The 21,338-nt window shown below is 29.8% G+C and overlaps 3 protein-coding genes across 3 annotated transcripts in view; all 3 read right to left on the bottom strand.

Moving 5' to 3' along the window:
* Positions 1–2,792: 2,792 nt before the first annotated feature.
* LOC108752423 (odorant receptor 4-like) lies at positions 2,793–5,097 on the bottom strand. Its single transcript, XM_018493223.1, has 6 exons — positions 4,844–5,097; positions 4,452–4,786; positions 4,088–4,323; positions 3,561–3,680; positions 3,192–3,347; positions 2,793–2,843 (listed from the first exon to the last, which is right to left on the bottom strand). Exons 1-6 carry the CDS (start codon positions 5,095–5,097, stop codon positions 2,793–2,795), a joined length of 1,152 nt encoding a protein of 383 aa, XP_018348725.1.
* Positions 5,098–6,185: 1,088 nt separating this feature from the next.
* On the bottom strand, positions 6,186–9,263 carry LOC108752422 (odorant receptor 22c-like). Its single transcript, XM_018493222.1, has 6 exons — positions 9,010–9,263; positions 8,589–8,935; positions 8,213–8,445; positions 7,765–7,884; positions 6,456–6,611; positions 6,186–6,236 (listed from the first exon to the last, which is right to left on the bottom strand). The coding sequence occupies exons 1-6, from the start codon at positions 9,261–9,263 to the stop codon at positions 6,186–6,188; spliced, it is 1,161 nt and encodes a 386-aa protein (XP_018348724.1).
* Positions 9,264–10,305: 1,042 nt separating this feature from the next.
* The window catches only part of LOC108752421, a 14,915-nt gene continuing 3,882 nt past the window's right edge, over positions 10,306–21,338 (bottom strand). Inside the window, exons 6-17 of the mRNA XM_018493221.1 lie at positions 20,588–20,872; positions 20,212–20,442; positions 20,030–20,143; positions 19,690–19,852; positions 18,035–18,260; positions 17,502–17,850; positions 17,088–17,318; positions 16,909–17,022; positions 16,499–16,654; positions 10,756–10,983; positions 10,587–10,700; positions 10,306–10,368 (exon numbers count right to left, since the gene is read on the bottom strand). Of these exons, the coding sequence (XP_018348723.1) occupies positions 10,306–10,368; positions 10,587–10,700; positions 10,756–10,983; positions 16,499–16,654; positions 16,909–17,022; positions 17,088–17,318; positions 17,502–17,850; positions 18,035–18,260; positions 19,690–19,852; positions 20,030–20,143; positions 20,212–20,442; positions 20,588–20,872 (2,274 nt within the window). The remainder of the gene's footprint in view (positions 10,369–10,586; positions 10,701–10,755; positions 10,984–16,498; positions 16,655–16,908; positions 17,023–17,087; positions 17,319–17,501; positions 17,851–18,034; positions 18,261–19,689; positions 19,853–20,029; positions 20,144–20,211; positions 20,443–20,587; positions 20,873–21,338) is intronic.

Here is a 21,338-nt window from a genome sequence, read left to right on the forward strand (position 1 = left end):
AATAATAACAATAATAAAACATTTATATAAATATTAATAAAGGTAAAATTACAATCAAATTCATACAAAATATAAATTACCAAAGAAAAGATTAAGCCATTTAATATAGCAACCGTGCATACGTGTATCATCGCTTGTAGAAATATTGTTACAACGAGAAACTCAAATATCGGCGATTGTTGAGTTTCAAAGGGAAATTGCAGTCTTAAAGGAAGCTGCTTTATAGTGTCATTATAATTTTCAATTAAAAATACAAAACGAACTGCGTATTCGCCTAAGAGGTAAAGTACACCAACAATCGCAGTGAAGCTCAATAAAGCGTTAGAGATGAAATGCGATATATTTGCTTTGATTGTCATTATATACAAATGCTGATCTATATTGATGCACTCGCGCCAATCATTATCCATAGTAGCAAGAATTTTATAAAGTATCCTACAATATAATATTTTATTTTGTCAATCGTTCTAAATAAAAATATATTATACTGTCTTTTAAGAAGCTATGCATATTATTAATATTTGAATTATAAGAGAGAAATTTAGATAATATTATATTATTTTAAATTACAAAGAATTAGATCAAAATTGTCAGATAGCTAAGGAAAAATTCTATTTTTCGAATACAATAACTGAGTATCGAATTGTAGTATTACTACACTGTATGTTAATATTATATTTTACCGACGATTTATCCATAAACTGGACAGCTTAAACAATGTCAAACTGTAATTAAAAGTCATAGGCAGACCATCAATAAGATTTGATAGTTCACTAGCACTTAAATGGTCAAATATATACGAATATTGGAAGTACTGTACAATCAACATGCTTGACATAAAACTTAGCCAATAAATAGTAGAATGTGACACATCTGGCCATATGCCGAGACATTGAAGCGCTATTTTCACCGCCGGACTAACAGTACTCATGATCTTTCACCTACAGTTTTTGAAACGTAAGAAAATGAAGATCAGTATAGATACATCTAGTATACTCGTTTGAGAATGAACTGAGAGCGCAATATCCATTTCTTTAAGTTTATCCCCTCATACGAGGTGCATCCCCACTCACAAATGAATACGGATCAATCGCTATTATACGATGCACAGTATGACGATAAGACGAGACAGAACTCATTATTTCTATGAACATCCTATAATTTTATTAGCAATGTAATAACGTGTATTCCAACTGTGAACATATTACGCTGCTAAAGATTAAAAAAACAGTCTTCTAAGAGATAGTTTTTGTTTTTTGCTTCTTGTTTCTTGGCAACATAATAATATCAACAAAAAACAAATGTCTACGTTCCTACCAATCGTGAAAATTATTAAAAGTATCATGATAATATAATTGTAATTATACAAAATGTATTCTAACAGAAGCAGATTGTAATCATGTCATTCAACCTCTTTAAAAAAGAAAATATATGGATAGAATAAAAGAATCTACACGAGTGGGAGTATAATGGCTAAATAATTTTTTTGAATTCTAAGGACAATAATTTTAAACTATATTGAAGACTTGCTTGGAGGGACAATATCAAGAGTAAAAATTTTGAACAACAGATATTATAAATTAATTACAGATGCAACAAAATGTGTTTATGTAAATAGAAGATGCGATCCTTTGAGTATAATTAAAAAGCAATGCCTGAAAGAATATTTAAGGCAGATACACACAATTTTAAATAAGAATATGACAATGAGAATACATGAAAATCGAAAAATTAATTCCGGTTATGTTAATTGCCTGTATATTAAACAGGAAGGGCCACTTATTTACGAAATCAGCGAGAAAATAAATTAACGAGGCAATTAAGCATTTATTATTAAAATCAAGAAATCATCTGAAATTAAACAAAAAAACATCGTACGCTCGATCGCGCATTCCACATTTTTTTCAAGAAATAAATGAAATCACTTTAGAATCATATTCAGATAGAATACAAGAAATTAGAAATTATTTTCATTAGTGAATAACTCCTCAGTATTAAATACAACTTTAGTTTGTGTAATTTATCAATTAATAATTAGCAAATGGTAATTAATTGTTAATAATAATAAAATTAACTCATTGTCTATTTTGTAACTTATTATTATTTGTTATAATTTCCGTTATTAACGCACGTTCTCGTTAATATCAATATATAGCATTCAAAACTGATATATAACTAATATTTCTAACGCCTTCATAATCTATAAATTAAAATAAAAATACAAATTAAGAAATTAAATTTGATTAATAAGTTATGTATATGCATATATGTTTAAAGAAAAATATCTTTAAAAATCTCGAAATAAATAATAAGCAAAATAAAACTATTTTTTTTTTTTATTAGAACGTCAATTTATCATTTGATCAATTTATATCAATTTGACCGCTTGCTTGTAACACCTAAATTATATTATATTGCTAAAGTTATTTTAAAATGTCTTTTGCACTGCCATATTTTAACATATAATATTTTATCAAAAATAGAATAGCATACGTATAACAAAAGTCAACCATTATTTAAACAAAAAATTTGATATCTGTATATAACAATGAACTTCTTAATAATAAGTAATTTAATTAAGTGATGTATTTTTATTTATTATATAAAAATGTTGACACAAATGCTTTGTTAAATCATAATTTCTATTTTCAATTTTGCATTTTCCAGCGAATATAATCGATTATAGCAAAACGAATTTAACTATCTAATAATTTTAATAGTTTTTATTGTTTTATAAATACTTTTACAAATGATTATTTAATAAAGTTAATTACTCGCGCAAGATTTGAATTTCAATACATTACGTGCAACACCGACATGTACGACGCTGAAGCTTTCATGACCTGAAAAATAAAATATTATTATGCAAAAGCAACAAATAGCATAAACAGATCTTCTCCAGAATTTGAATATTATAAATAATTAATTAAACATTAAATTTATTTCTTAGACTTCTAGAATAAATCACAAAAATTATAAAAAATAGATAACAACATTGTGTATACAATTGTTTTGTATACACAATCGTCACATACATACATACTATTGTATGTACATAGAGACAGCGATACAATTTCAATATTATTATATCTAATTGCACTCATAGTTATTTGATTTTGAGCGAATACATTTCTACATTTGTTAAATGTCATTAATCTCTTCTATTCTTAAAACCCCGATTAGAATCTTACACTTGTAAAACCTTCCAAAGTCAGATCCATGATTTTTCCAGCAGTAATCGTCAATCGTTTTTGAGATCTGACAATTATCAATAACAAAATTCGACATTCGCTAGTGGACAGATCGTACCAAAGTGTCTCGTACGCCGCATCGCTGATGGACTTGCTCTTTGAAAGAAGAAAGATTTGTTTTTAAAACATTGTGCAGTACGAACTGAACTCGTGCAAGGAACATAAATTGCAGCTATAAAGCCTTGTCGTTTTAAATCGTAAAATGGAAACCTATAGTTATTTTTGAAAAAATATATAATAGTTGTCTAATAGCATTAGAGGAAAGTACTCATATCTAAAAATCGCTAAAAACAAAAGGATCATGCTAACCTTAGTACTTAGGTATTCACCAGCAAAACAGAAAACAAAAGCTTCTAATGTAACAGCGATGTAGGGCACAATGGATTGTATTAATAATCCTGATTTCCCCTTCACATCCGTACTTAGAGACTGTGTAATTATGTGTTAGATTATGTTAATTGGGAATAAGTCATAATATCACATTCGTGTTCTTAATTGAACTAGTATTATGCTTTATATGCACCGCTCTAAGAATATAATCTCAATGTCAAAAAAATAATATAACGCATTATTCTGAGAGCAATGGAGTTATTATAAAAATATTTCACAACGTTCAAAAGGCGTTTGCAATGATTTAAGTTTCCTCTCTCTAGAATTGCTTTCGACAAATCAAATATTATAAATTTTTTGTCTCTTTTAATATTTTAAACAGTAAAATAAACGAATAAAAGACCAGTATTATATTTAACAAAGATTGGCATATAGCGTAGTTTCGAGACAATTTTTTTTTTGAGGGCATTGCATTTTCTCATTGCAGATAAAACATTCTTACTCACTATCATGATCATGATTCCTATGGAACAGATAACTAAGGTGTTCCATACGAATTGTATTAGTGCAACAAATGAGAAAAAATTGTCGATATTCTTCGATAAGGATATAATCCTCTGATGCATCTCGATGAGCGATTTCATGGCTGATGGATGAGATTTCTGCGTAGTGGAAATTTCTCTCAATCCTTGGCACATGATATCGATCTGGCCGCTTACGTGAAGTACCTCGAAATAAGAAACTAAAAGTTCGAGACACGTTTGCGACGATTTAAAAGGTGCGCTATTTAATTTGATCAAAAAGAGTTTGTGCGATAACCCGTTACTTCAGTGACTAATCTAATGGCTTTAAAAGTTCTCATTTCTTGACTTACCAATGTTAAGATTAAGGAATTCAACAATGCAATTACGATTGCCGTTTCCCACACATGAAGAAATAATCCCAGAACAATAAACTCAAAGATCGGCGAATCGGTGGTATGGAACGGAAATTGTATCTGAATCGGAAATTCCCGGAAATCTGTGGAAACTGTGCGGCGACTCACGTAATTGCCGACAAAATAAAAAATAACAGACAAACTGTTAAGGGTTAGCATGACGTTGGAACACCGATGCGCCAGATTGGCCTTATTTATCATCATGCATGTATGCGTGGAGCAATTATTCCAGTCGTCATTCATCGCACCCAAAATATCAGAGAATATTCTACAACCGATTATTCAATAATGTCTAAAAATCATGACCGATAGTCACGAATCTTACCGACGATTATACCAAAGGCTTAATAGCTTCAGAAACGTTAGAGTGTAATCCAGAGTGATGCTCAAACCATCCATTAACTTAGAGAAATCGTTTGTGCCCAATTGTGCGAAAAAGTATGAATACTGAAAGTATTGCATGGCGACGAGAGTGGCCATGTAAAAGAACCAAAAAAACGTTCTACACGAAAAACCAGGCCATATGCCGATCAAACAAAGGCCGAGTTTCAGCAAAGGGCTTACAGTGCTTGTTAACATAGCGATCTGTAAATTCACATTGAAACGTCGACCGAACCGTTCGCGTCGTCTTGTTCTAGTGAAATGGATCTCAATTGTCGGGGGAGGAGCGTTAGCACAAGGAAAATATGGGAAAGAGGTCTTTAAACTCTTGTGCATTCCCCATCCCTTAGCACACAGTTAGCAATTTCACAGAGAGCTAAACTACCCCGTAGAAGAAATACAGGGTAATGTGAGCATCGATTAAATGCAATTATATATCTTGTGGTACGACGACACAGCCATGAAATAATAAACTAAATTACAATGACAGGCGATTACAGGTTTTTTCTCGCAATCAGAAAAGGTACACGTGGAAAATATCATTGGCGCTAGATGAACTAAACACAATAGTATAAAAAAGTAATAGATAATTTTTTGTTCAAACGCAATTATAACTCTCTGGTATAAAAAAAGTATGGCTGAAAAAAATTACACATTATGAACAGGTCTAAAAATTAAATTTGAAAAACAATCGATTGATAAATGGCATACAGCACAATAATCAGTCGCATTAGTGAAAATATTAATTTGTTGAATATTAGTCTGTAATTTGAAGAAAAAAATTTTTTTCTACGCAAAAAGATCAGATAATAAAAACAAAAATTATAACTTTTAATCTAAAGTCTATAAGCAAGGTAAATTGTAATATAGTGGTTAAGAACACTGCGGTTATTATACTGTTTAAATGCTACATTATTATTGAATCATCTTTACTCTCTTTAAAAAAAATTTGCAACAATTTATGCTTGATAAAAAATAACTGGAAGCAAATGTTGGCATTCGAAACAAATTACTACTATTCTATTTTCAATAGAATCTTTTGCGGCAGAATGTATAGCAAAATATGTAAACTCTCTATTAGTCAAATTCTAAAAAAATTAACATAAAAATTTTACTAAGTTTACTTAAATAAGATTAAACAATGATTACTGAAAATAAAAGAAAATTTACATATTTATAATAATTATTTTTTTCTATAAATTTTTCTACAAATGTACATACACCACTAATTCATTCAATGATTTGACGATATATATCCACATAATCAACATAAATTAATTCAACTTTCAATACATCGCATATAAAACAGAAATATATGAAGCTGAAGCTTTCATAACCTAAAAGAATATCACGTAAAAAGAAATATTAACAAGAATGATTATTTGAAGTCCAAAGACAACATAATCCACATATTAAATTTTTTAAACATATTAAGTATTATTGTATGACACTTATCGGCAATAATAACAAATAATTAAGAAAAATATTAACATATTATTATAAATAATAACTTATCATTAAAAAAAACCTGATAAAGTTTAAAGCAAAAAACTTACGTTAGTAAAACCTTCCAATGTCAAGTCCATGACTTTTCCAGCAGTGATTGTTAATCGTTTTTGAGATCGGACAATCACAAATAATAAAATTCGACATTCGCTAGTAGATAATTCATACCAAACCGTCTCATACGCTGCATCACCAATAGCCTTGCTCTGAAAAATAGTAAAAAATTATTTGATATATATATGGAACTATAGCACACCATACATGGGGACAAAGTTTAAATAAATGCGATTATATAATATATAATATACAAGCTGGTATTTTTACAATCCATTCTTATTTTTAAGATGCTATTACGGCTCTGTGATTGATTTACATAATATTTTAAAATTGTGTTTAAAATGATCTTAAATATAAAAACGGACTATTGATTATTATGTTATTTATTTGTCATTTTACAATTAAATTCAAGATTATAAGGTTTTTAGGCAATTAATACTAGAAATTAAATGCCTATAACGGTCGAAGCTGGATCTTTAATGCTTAAATAATTCAATGTGAATTATATATAAATATGTACTATATATATATATATATATATATATATATATATATATACATATATATATATATATAAACACGAATATATACCATATTCATAGTTATTCAAACTGCGCGCCGAATTGGTTTCCCAGACTTATAAATGCAATTAAACTATTGTAATAATATCACGAATTAAATTAAATTGACAAGTAACTTTTAATAATTTGATACTCAATCAGGCGTCATATTAGAAAGATGTTAAATGTATTGAAAAACTGTAAATATATTTATTGCGAAAAATATTACCTCGGCCGGAAGTCAAACCCAGATCTCTTGTATTCTGAACAAGCGTCTTAAGCCTTTGAGTGCGAGCGTGGCGTAACAGGTAGCGCACGAAACTGCTATGCCAGAGATCCCGGGTGGTTCAATCCCAGGCAAAACCAAAAAATTCTTTTGAACGCTCGTAGCTCCTCTTGGAAGGCAAACCACCGAGAATATTCTTGCCAAGAGATTATTAGAGAAGTGTTTTTCTAATAAATCGTCGTTCGGAATCAATGTTAAACTGTAGGTCTCATATGATTGTGTACAACCAGCGTGCGCACCACAGGCATATGAGAGAAATCACCACGCTCGGCCACGAGCAATAGGACTGAGAAGGAATCCTAAGTCAGACTACCGAGGCCTTAGTAATATTCTTCGCAATAATTGATATAAGATTTTTATATACATATATGTATATATATACCTATTATACATATGTATATCTATTCCAATCCAATGTAACAGAAAAAAATATTAATAAAAATAAAAACTGCTTACCTTAGTGCTCAAATACTCGCCGGCGAAACAAAAAACAAAAGCTTCTATTGTCACTGCAAAATATGGAATAATAAATTGTACCAATATCTCGAATTTACTCATCATGTTCATATCTAAAGACTGAAATGTTAAATAATGTTTGCAGATAGTAAAATAATATTAGAATTGGATAAATATCTGCATAAAAATTTTTTAAATTATTATTTAATTATTATTATTATTTCCAAATAAATATAATAATATTACATTTATCTCTAAAATTGCATTGTGAATTAAATATGGAATAAACTCTGACTTATCTCTTTCTTAGATACTATAAAAAAAGTATTTTTAATAAATATAATTAACACGATTTTAATTAGGCATATTTTCAGAATGTACTTCTTTTTTTAGATAATCTTGGATGACCGATAGTTTATTCTACAATAGCTGCAACAGTCTTACTCACTATCACGACCATGAATCCTATGGCACAAATAACAAAAGTATTCCATACGAACTGTAGTAAAGCAACAAATGAAAAAAAGCTTTCAATATTTTTCGACAATGCTATGATCTTCTGGTGTCTTACGACTAGCGATTTAGTGGATACCGAGCTAGATTTGGTCATAGAAGGAATCGCTTTTAACTCCAGACACATGATATCGATTTGTCCGCTTACGTGAAGTACCTCGAATAAAACTAGGATTTCAGGCAAGATACAACAAATCCAATGAAAACTTTAATTTAAAAAAACTTGAGCTAGAGTACATTTTAAATGTACATTACGTTAATCTTATCGGATATAAATTCAACTAAAGGATTTCCAACTGTTTTTTTTTAACTTACCAACGTTAAAATCAAAGCATTTAATATTGCTATTACGATCGCCGTTTTTAATACATGGAAAAACAATCCCACGCCGACGAGCTCGTAAACGGGCGTTTTATAAACCTCGAACGGAAATTGTACCTGTATCGGAAACCTGCGAAACTGTTCGTTTTTAGAACGAGTATATCCACGTACGTGGCTCTCGATAAAATATAGAAAAGTGGCAAGAGCATTAACGGATATCATGGCATTGGAACAACGATGCGCCAAATTAGCCTTGTTCATCATCACGCATTCACGCAAATTAGTCCCGCTATCCTTCCAATCGTTGTCCATTGCGATCAAAATATCCGCGAATATTCTACGACCAATCACCGATCAATGTCTTTTAAATCATTTAGAAACGATCACTGACCAAACGATCGCTAGTCTTACCGACGATTAAACCAGAAGCTGATCAACTTCAATATTGTCAAGGTGTAATCCAAAGTGAGGCCCAATCCGTCCATCAGCTTAGTCAGATTGTTGAAATCGAAATGCTCGTAGACGTAGGAATACTGAAAGTACTGCATCACAACGAGAGTTGTCATATAAAAGAGCCAACAAAGCGTTCCGTATGAGGCACCAGGCCATATACCGATCAAACTAAGACCCATCTTCAACAACGGGCTGACGGTACTTCTCAACATAATAGTATGTAACATCACATTGAACCATCACTCCGGAAAACCGCACGCGTCATCCCCTTCCAACGAGCTGAATAACGACTAAGTACGAGAAGTGATATCGCGAAGAAAACACGACAATCGACTCCCTCGGTCTAGCTTCGCGGTGTATTCCCCTCCATAATGTCACAAGGGAGGTAGAGCAATTTTACAGGGTGAAACTACTATATTTATGCGAGCAACGATCAACCGTAATTACGCATTTCGCAATATAAATTGAGCGATAAAGCAAGCTAAATTGCGATAATAAATCATATGATAAACGTTTTTTAGTGTGTAAAAAAAAAAGAAAAGAATGATCGTTATAGATACACGTGTATCTTTACGCAAATAACCGTTTTTAAAAATGTAAGCTCACGTGTTCACCGTTGTTGATAATTTCTCTACAAAAAGCATTCCAAAAAAACCGCATGTTCCCAATAGATCTAAAATTTTAATATTTCCAAGGCATAAGGTATAAGAATTATACAATGTACAGCACATTGTGTAATTCACCAAATGGTAGAATATTTATATACATCTACGAAGAGAAAAGAAGATATCGCAGATAAAAAGATTAAACGTAGGCTGTATAGAAAACACATAATAAGGAGATATATTTTTTATATTATATGCAAATTAACTCCTAATATTATTATTTAAATATATATACATATATATGTTCATACAATCCATTTCGTCGCGTCTGTAACAAGTGTCTGTTGAAAAAGTTCATAACAGGTTATTTATCACCAGCGCTGACCGTTTATTAAAACTGTGGACTAATAATTTTTTTTTTTGATTCAGTACATAGCATGCAATACAGACATGTACGAAACAGAAGCTTTCATGACCTAAAAATGATTTTGTTTAAAAGACACGAAAAATGAAGAAATGCATCTACATTGCCAATATCTTACGCTCATAAATCCTTCTAAAGTCAGATCAAAAATTTTCCCTGCAGTGATTGTTAGTCGCTTTTGGGATCTCACCATTATTAACAACAAAATCCGACTATCGGATGGTATCATGTTGTACCAAAGTGACTCGTATATTGCGTCGCTAATCGATTTACTCTGAAAAGCGTGACCTAAGTTCAAAATACGTGAATATAAATGCTTAAATTGTTTGAAAATATTTATTACTTAATATTATGTAACTGTCAATAAATTGATAACAAATTATTTATACTATAAATGTGTTTCTATTTTTTAATTTAATTAATTTATTATTATTTACAATTTTAGAACAAATAAAAAAAAATGCATAATCACATATTCTACTTGTAAGAAATATTTCTTTACTCACCTTGGAGCTTAAGAATTCCCCTGCGTAGCAGAATACGAAGACTTCTAATGTTTTTACGGTATAAAGAAACATCGACTTTATTAAAACCATTACGCCTTTGTTACTACTGAGAGCCTGCGAAAGAAAGCAAATTATCGATCAGAAGATCAAAGCAATTGACATTTCTTACAAGTATGATCATAAAACCGCAGAAGCAGATGATTAAAGTATTCCACAAAAGTTGCAGCAGCGCAATGAACGAAAATAGAGTTTCGATATCATTCGACAAAGTAATAATCTTTCGGTGTCTATGAACGAGATCACGAAGTACGGTTAAAGATGTACCAAGTTTGTCGTTGCTGTGTACGTCCATTATGGCTTGCCGCATGATGTCAACCTGACCACCTACATGAAGTATCTGTAAATATAAAATAACATAAATAAATAAACATAGACCAATATAAAATAACATTATCTAAATTAAAAAAAAAATTGATTCACAGTCTGTAGAAATGGTAATTGTATTTGTATATTCACATATAAATATTATAAGCCAATATTATAAGCTCGCTTTGATCGAAAATGGCTTTCTTCTTATTTCTAATAAAAAATTGTTTATCGATAGTTACAGAATATTTTTGTTTTTAAAATTGCAAAGAGAGATTTTAAAGTTTGAAATAAATAGTTGTGTACTTACCAATGTAGCAAGTAATGCATTTATCATACCAACTACAGGGGCTATCAACATTAGAAAAAAAATTTGCCCAAAAAGGATGCACTCAAAAACCGGTGATTCTGAGACCACAAAAGAGAATTGCATTTTTACTGGGAATTCTCGTGTTGAAGCTTCGCTGTCAGTATTTATCGTGCGAAACATGTAAGCACCGATGGATAAGGAAAAGCCAGTTAGAAAGTGGAGGCCAATTAGCACGACAGAATAACGACTTGACTGATTCGCGATTGCCGTCATGGTGGAATAAGAATCACTGACAACGCGATCATTCCAGTCTCTTTTTACTGCTGCCACGATATTATAGAATGTCCTGCAGATAGCGCATTATCTTATCGAATAACTGCACACGTTAATCAGTATCACGAAAAAAAAGCTTCAAATACTAAGAACGTTAAAATATGTATATATATAACTCTAGAAAATTATATTAAGTGTCTCCTTCATTAATTATATGCTAAAATTGTACGCAGTTATATGCCTTCAAAAATTCCTGGACAACAAATGTCATCCAAAATTCAAGTAAAAGTTATATTAAAATGTTTTATTACATCAATATTATATGATAAAGAAGCCATTTTTATTTTTTCTCTCTCTCTTTTCTCTCTCTTTTAGCGCTTATAATAATACTTTTCGATGTTATTTCTGTCGAATCAGATGTTAAAACGGAGAGTCTTACCTCCGGTTCCATCGTAAAAAAAATAATTTAAGAAAGGCGGACGTATTCGCTAGGGCGAGACCCAGACAATCCGTTAAAATTGAAAGATTGCTCGTGTCAAAATGCGTAACAATGTACGCATATTGAAAATATTGATATAATCCTAGCATTGTCATATACATAGACCAATAGAGATTCGGATAAGCCGAATCCGGCCACATGCCGATTAAACGAAGACCAAACTCGACCAAACGACTAATAGTGCTTGTACGTTTCATCGCTTTTTCAGAAGTATGTATTAAATAATGATAAAAGCATACAGTCACGTCATGCGTAAAAATAGCACACAGACGTTGTATGCTTCACGTGATACTGATAGAAGTATAATACTGAATAACCATAGCAAAGACGATGAAGCGCAAGCAACGATCAATTGTAATTGCACCTCATCGCATTAATTCCTGGAAGCTTGAGAGTATTAAAAGCGAAAACAATGACGATGCCCGTTCTGAGGTTCCCCTTCTGAGGTAGTGAACAATTTAGTAGTTGCTTGATAGTACATAATTATTTTAAAAATAAATTTCTAGCTTCTAAATGTCGATTTCAGCTGTATCCAATAAAAAAGATTATAAAAACGTCAATGTTTGCAAAACATAAATGCAAGAAAAAAGAAAAAACCAGAGAACTTATTGCAGTAAAATATCTGATATCTGAGAAGCAATTAATGTTGCTATTATTTTTTGCCCTTTATTTATGTATTCGCTAATATTTTGTTCCATTTCGCAGAACGTTTTCTTTTAGAGCCAGTGCTGTCAGAACAATGGCGATAGAGAAGTTAAAAAAAAGTGAGTTTGCCAGTATGCAATATAAAAACGTAAGCAATTGTAAACGACGCAAATTATAATATTTAGTTATAAATATATAGCATTTATAATACAATATATAGCATTTGTATATATACAAAAAAAAAAGAGATAACAGAAATTAGATAATAGAAACAAAACCTTATTTTTAAACAAAAATTTTGAAAAGATGTATATATAAAAAATTTTATTATAAAGTGTTGTTAAAATGTATGTTTGTATGCAACTTGTTTTTTAATTATCTAAAACTTTTTTTAACTAAAAAATAAACTTTAAATAAAAAATTTATATAGTAAAAGTAAACCAGTAATAAAACATAGTTATTCGATGAATTTATTAAGAATAATTATACTCAAATGCTTGAAAATTTGCAAGCACATGCAATAAACAACAGTGACAACTCACTATTGATAAAACTATTTGGGTTGAGAAATTCCAATTGTTAAAAATTTCTCTGATTTTAATCGCATTTAATATCAATTTGACGTCAATCGATCCATTGATTCGATGTCGATTTCATTATTATTTCTCACTGTGAATAAGATAAAAATATATAGATTATCAAAAACTAAGGAATTAATCAACATTACTCATAATTAAAATCGCCAGTATCACACATTATCAACATATTCTACAGAACTTGTATCAGTGCAATGGGTATAGATTCTCTATATTTTTCGATAAAGTAATAAATTTTTAAATTCTTTGGTAATAAGTAGAAATGTGCTGAGATTGTGTTATTTTTAAATTTTAATTAAGTCTTATTGCATAATATTAATCTGATCGTTCACATAAAATATCTGTATAAACTGAATATATAGTAATATTTAATTATTTAAAATAATACTTTATCTTAATATTAACTCAAACTGATCGTATCGTACTTATGGTAATTATTTTTAATGGGTTATTGATAAATAAATAAAATAAACAAAATAAATGGCGAAAAGAGTCGTCGCATAATATATATAATTAAAGATAATAGTCATAGATACATAAAATAAAAAGTAAAACGGCGTATTATATTAAAATATAAAACAAACAAGTTTCGGCTGCTGGATTGAGCCCTCCTCAGATGTAAAAAGAATATAATATCTCTCAGTGCGTCACGTGCCGTTTTAGCGAGCGGTCGGTGTCATGTGCGATGTTGACAAGTCTGACTTCGACGATTACATCCCTATCATTGTCATGGGTTTTCACACCTGTCATGCATTGCGGCGGTTCTCATTTCCTGTTCGGATGCGTTGGTGAGTGAGCACTTGGCTTCTTATCTGCGGCGTGTTTAGTTTTTAAGTTTTTAAGTTTTTTAGTTTACTTGTTTCTTATGAGTTCCCTTCCTTTTCCGTTTTTCAGTCAGCACTTGACTATGTTTCTTAACATCGGTTTGATTGCCCCATCGCATATACAACATTAAGCTACGTCGAGATCCATCACATTTGCTGATTTCCGCGCGTTAAAAATGTTGCGTCACTGAATGTTATCGATTTATTATTATTTTTTTGTTGTATTCTTTTATGTCTTTTATATTATATTCTTTTTACATCTGAGGAGGGCTCAATCCAGCAGCCGAAACTTGTTTGTTTTATATTTTAATATACGCCGTTTTACTTTTTATTTTATGTATCTATGACTATTATCTTTAATTATATATATTATGCGACGACTCTTTTTCGCCATTTATTTTGTTTATTTTGTTTATACATAAAGAGTCTTTACACCGCTGTTATTTAATGATAAATAAATATTCAAATAAATGAAATTTTACAATTTCTTCGAATAACATTATACTAACATTATTATAAAAAAAAATTTACGAAATTTCAACAAATATTTGTTTAGATAGTATCAATGAGATCATTTGCTTACAGAAAATAAATATTTATTTGATTTTTGATACCTACTTAAAGAATGTTTTACAGTGTATATATATTAATGCAACAAATAATAGATTTATCAAACTAATCAAATTTAAGAAGCTATCAACAACCATAAAGAAATTGTCTAATTAAAAACATTCAAAAATCGATGATATGTTCATTGACTGAATCAAATGCTCGTTAATTGACAAAAAAAAAGCAATAAAGGCATACATACTAACCGTTATATTAGCAAAACGACTCAATAGATGCCATCACACACATCATTGTAAACTTTTATCGAATCATTAATAACAACGAAATTATGTAATATTAAAATATAATTATATTGGCACTAGATATAGATACATTCTGCTTTTATCATTTTCATAAAAGAACGCATCTTACCGACAATGCCACATCAGAACAAGAAGCTTAAGAAAGGCGGGACCATACCCTAAAATAAGACGAAGACTGTCTATAGGCCAAAAATTGTTCAAATCAAAAATGCAAATATGTGTGCGTATTGATAATATTGCACTGTTATCATACAGATATATCAAAAAAGATTCAGATAAGTCGACCATATGCAGATAAAACGAAAATCAATCTCGATTGAGTGACTAAGAGTCGGCATTATATTATTTTCTTAAAAATAATGTATAAACCGTCACAGCACGCATAAAAAGTACTTAAACGTCGCGTCGTATGCTTTGCGTGATGACGGCAAAGTATAATACTGAATAATAACTGTAGCATAGACGATAAAGCGCAAATCGTAATGATCAATTGTAATTGTACTCATCGCATTAATTCTTAAAATTTCACAGGTATTGAAAAACAAAAACAATGATGATGTCCTTTCTCCTCCTGAGACAGAACGGTTTAGAAAGATATATAATGATATAAATTGCTTTAAAAATGAATTTCTAGCTTGGTTAAAAAAAGTTTTTAAATCAGATCCAACAGAAAAAGAATTAAAAGAAGAAATGAAAACGTTAATCTTTGTAAGGTTTTAAATGTAAGAAGACAAAAAAAACAGAGAATTTATTATGGTAGAATATCTGACATATAGTAAAATATCTGGCATATCTGCGAGAAGTGACTGATTTTACTGTTATTTTAAGCTTTTTACTTATATATTAGTTCATATTTTATTCTTACAGATTTTTCTATAGCTAAAAGTGATTTCGATAATGATGGTAAAGAAACAAGAAAAGAAAGATGAAATTGCCAGCATACGATGTAAAAATGTAAGTAATTGTCAAAGACGTAAATTGTATTTAATTATAAATATACAGTATTTTAATATAAAGAAAAAAAGAAACAGAGATTAAGTAATTTAAAATAAAATCTTATTTTTATAAAACAAAAATTATCTATAAAAATATTTTTTTATATCTTTAATAATCATAAAAAACAAATGTTACGTCTATTACTGTTAAGATACATATTCACATGTCTTTTCTTCTCCAAATAACAATTTTTATAATTTTAAGTAAGTCACTTCATATTCAATTAATTGTCATTAATAAAGCACAATTTTACAAAATCGTAAACAATAACTATTATTAAAATGATTTTATATGACTGGTAATTTGTGCAACCTTATTCAATCAACAATAATGACGACTAACTATTAATGAAACTATTCAGGCTAAGATGTTCTAATTGTCTAATACCTTTCTGATTTTAATACATTGCATTTAATACTGATATATAGGAGACAGAAGCTTTTACAATCTAAAAAAAAATTATTCACAATTCATAAAATTATGTAAGAGATTATATTAAATAAAAATTTTATTTACAGCATAATGTCTTACACTTGTGAATCCTTCTAAAGTCAAATCCATAAATCTTCCTGCAGTGATTGTCAATCGTTTTTGACATCTTAATATCATAAACAGTATAATGCGACTGTCGCTTGGCGGCATATTGTACCAAAGTGCCTCGTACATTGAGTTGCTAATTGACTTGCTCTGGAAATAGGATTAAACTTAAAATATTCAAAGTAACGCTTAAAATGTTTAAAACGTTCCAAGTAATAATAAACTTAAAAATACTTTTTGATATAGATTTCCATATTCAAATATCTTTTAATAATAAAAATAGTTTTACAACAAAATATATAACATATAGATACATAACAAATAATGTTTGAAGTGACATAAATATAAAAATCCATGATGTATATCTAAAATATTAAAAAAATAGTATAAATATTTTTACACACTTTGGCACTTAAAAATTCTCCTGCAAAGCAATATACAAAAACTTCTAGCATTATTGCAAAGTAATAGCTCACTGATTTGATCAAATTTGTTGTATCCTCGCCACTACTAATAACCTGCAATAAAATATGAAAAGTCATGACCTAATACAAAACGTGAAGAAATGATGAGTATTACTCACAATTATAATGACAAAACCAGTGCAACACATAACCAATGTATTCCACAGAACTTGCATCAGCGCAATATAGGTATACAAATTTTCGATACTTTCTGATAAAGTAATAATCTTTTGATGTTTGCAGATGAGACTTTTGATAACAGCTAGAAATGTACTGCGATCGTATTTTTTGTTAGAAATTTCGAATAAGTCTTGTTGCATAATATCGATTTGACCGCTCACATGAAGTATCTATAAATATTATATAGATAATCTATACGAGTTACCGAATAAATAATTCATGTAAATTATATAAAGTAATATCTAATTATTCAAAGTAATACGTAGTTTCAATATTAATTTGAACTGATCGCATCGGACGGTTAACATATCATACAAATATTTTAATTTCTTCAAATCACATTATATACTTACCAACGCAACAAGTAATACGTTTATCAAATTAACCACAGAAGCTATCACCAAATCATAAAAAAACTGTCCAATTAAAAAACATTCAAAAATCGGAGATTTGCTGACATCAAAAGGAAATTCCATTTTTATAGGAAGTTCTCGAGAACTATTGTCGAATTGATCGTCCATCGACTGAAGCAAATGCTCACCAATTGATAAAAAGAAAGCAGAGAAAGCATAAATACTGAACGATACATTAGCAAAACGGCGCGACAGATCTGCCATGCTCACCATCGTGGATTTGTACGAATCATTAATAGCACACTCACTCCAATCTTCATCTATCGCCTTCAAAATATAATAAAATATCCTGCAGAACATATTCCTTCATGTGTAATGTAATCGCAAAGGATTATTTATATATGATTTATTCAAAGTGCAAAAATATATTTTTCATCCACATATTTGCCGTGTCAAAATTATACAATGTCAACATAATTTTATTAGATATAGATACATTCTATATCATTTTTTAACAAAAGAACACATCTTACCGACGATTCCACCATAGAACAAGAAGCTTAAGAAAGGCGAGACTGTATCCTAAAGTAAGACTAAGACAGTCCATCAGAAGCCAAAGATCGTTCAAGTCAAAGTGTACAAATACATACGTATATTGGTAATATTGCACTAATGCTACTGTTGTCATGTAGGTAAACCAATAAAAATTCGGATAAGCCGAATCCGGCCACATACCGATAAAACGGAGACCGATCTCAACTGAGAGACTAATAGTATTTCCACGCTTCATTGCTCTTTGTTAACCGACGTACATTAAATAGTCAACAAACGGGGAAATTAGTGCGTAAAAAACACTTGCACATTGTCCAATGTGTTTCACATAATGGCTAAACCGTAATAATCGCAATTGAAAGACCATAAAGCGCAAGGAACTCTGAACGTGAATCAATTGTAATTATATTTCGTTCTCATTGCATTATGTAATGCAAGTATTATAGCTGTACGTGTTATAGCTGTACCGATTGGAAAAAAAATATGATAATGTCTACTGCTTCTGAATTAGTGAACACTTTAACATAGTGTACGATAACGTGTAATTACTTTAAAACTGCGTTTCTGTCTCGAGGCAGTTTTATGTCCATCAATATCTATCAAAAAAAAAATGCGTAAAGTCCTGACGTCTACCGAACACAAAAGATGAAAAACAACAGTTTATTATAGCTATTAAATGTGATTATAGTACCTATCTCACTAATTCCATTTTTCCCCTCATGTATTCCGTTTCTAGTAAAAACGGTGATCTCTAAAGTTACAACAGTGGAGAAAATAACAAACTTTGTCGGCATATTCTTCTATATTAAAAGTCTCGAGAGAAGGCTATGATATAGAAATGTAAGTTATTTCGACTACATTAACTGCACCGCTTTCATTACTGATTTTTAAAAAGATATTGAATCTCCATAAGAGAAAAAGGATTGATATCAAAGTTTTTTAATAAATTTTTGTATAAGTGCAAAAAATTTTATATTTTCGATAAAAGAAATTAGATGTACGGAAGATAATTATACATACATTATAAATACAAAAGTAAAATATAATCGTACACACATATATATTGTTTCAATAATTATTATATATTTATACTAATAAAAAAAGAAACATATAAATCATGAAATCAGTGAGTGCTACAGCTATAATTTGGAAAAAATTTATAAATATACAATATTATAAACGTGGATAAACTTTTAATGGTATTATAAAGTGCATTATTGTACACCTTCTTTTTTTAAATCTGAAATATTTAGTAACAATATATTAAAAATTACCAAAAACTGATATAAAGGAATTGACATTTCATAGACATGTTTAAAATAGATTATATAGTTACCATAGAAAATTATTCAATTGAATTCAACGAATAACTTCTATTGAATTAATCTTACATCTTCTCTTGTAACTTATAGAATGTTATTTTATCAAGAATAACAATTGCCTGATAAAATTATTGCAGCTGAGGCAACATTGAATATTCATACATAGCAACTGACAGACGTCATTCTGAACTTAATACATCGCATTTAATATAGATACATAAGAAGCTGATGCCTTCATAATCTAAAAAGTTGTATAAAAATGAATTAGAAATAAATAATACAGCGTTCAAAGAACGTAACATTTATAATGTTACATCTTACGTTTGTAAAACCTTCCAAAGTTAAATCTACAACTTTTCCGGCAGTGATCGTCAATCGTTTTTGCGATCTTAATATCATAAATAATAAAATACGGCTATTTGTCGGTGGCATATTATACCAAAGTGACTCATACACCGCATCGCTAATTGACCTACTCTAAAAATAGGATAAATGCAATTTAAGATATTGAGATACAATAGACAAATAATCAACGACTTTTATAACGTTTTCCGTCGATCAAAATACATATCTTTTAATATGTGTTAATAAAAATGAACTTTTTCATTTAATAAAAAAAAAGATAATTTTTTATATATGAAATTCTTCACAAACCTTGGCGCTCAAAAATTCTCCGGCAAAACAAAGAATAAAAACTTCTAGAGTGATTGCAATATAAAAACTCACAGACTTGATTGAAGTTGTTGCACTAGAGTTGGTACCAATGGTCTGCAATAGAACAACGAAGAAATATTCTTCATTAAAAGCGCAGACTAATATCCACAGCTATTACTCACGATTATAATCACAAAACCAGTGCAGCAGATGACCAAAGTATTCCATAAAAGTTGCATTAATGCAATATAAGTATATAAGTTTTCGATATTTTCTGACAAAGTAATAATCTTTTGGTGTTTGCAAATAAGGCCTTTGATAACAATTAAGGATAAGCTGGGATCGTATTTACTGTTAGAAATTTCGTTTATATCTTGTTGCATAATGTCAATCTGTCCGCTTACATGAAGTATCTGTAAATTGGAACAATTAAAACATTAAATCACATGCAGGATACTATTATATTATAAGCAATAAAAATAGATAAAGAATAAATACATATATTAATTATTGTAAGACGTACATAAAAATAATTTTGAAAAGAAATCGCAAACTCACCAATGAAACGAGTAACGCATTCATCATACCAACTATAGAAGCCAACACTAATTCGTAAAGGAATTGCCCGATTAAAAAGCACTCGAAAATAGGAGATTCACTGACATCGAAAGGGAACTCCATCTTTATAGGAAGTTCCCGAGAATTATTGTCAACTCCATTGACGTCGTCCATCGATTGAAGCAAGTGCTCACCAATTGAAAGGAAAAAGGCAGCTAAAGCGTTGATACTAATCATCACGTTTGTGCAGCGATGCGACAAATCCGCTACGCTGATCATTGTGGACTCATACGAATTATTGATAACGCACTCTTTCCAATCTTCATTCATCGCCTTTACAATATAATAAAATGTCCTGCAGGAAGCAGCTTATATATCGAGTATTATTACATATAGTACATATTATTAAATTTCTTCAAAGAAAGTGACAAAAGGAACATTTAAATACACATTTGATTTTATTTAGACATGGATCGATTTATATATTCCGTCCTTATTACAAAGTTTATCCTAAGTATAATATTTTAAGACGTTGATATTGTTCTGCATTTATAGTCTGTTCTTATTTTAAGACCGTCTTAAGTAATGTCTTAAAGTGCAAATACGACTCTCTGATTTGTTTATGACATCTTAAGACGATCTTAAATTTACGACTATAAATAACTGACTATAAATACCAGCCGTGGTACTAATGATAAAATTGATTTTGTCGAAATTATTCATTAATAACAGAGACATAGTCTATTGTCAA

This window comes from Trachymyrmex septentrionalis, unplaced genomic scaffold (assembly GCF_001594115.1).
Source record: "Trachymyrmex septentrionalis isolate Tsep2-gDNA-1 unplaced genomic scaffold, Tsep1.0 scaffold60, whole genome shotgun sequence".
Taxonomy (NCBI): Eukaryota; Metazoa; Arthropoda; class Insecta; order Hymenoptera; family Formicidae; genus Trachymyrmex; species Trachymyrmex septentrionalis.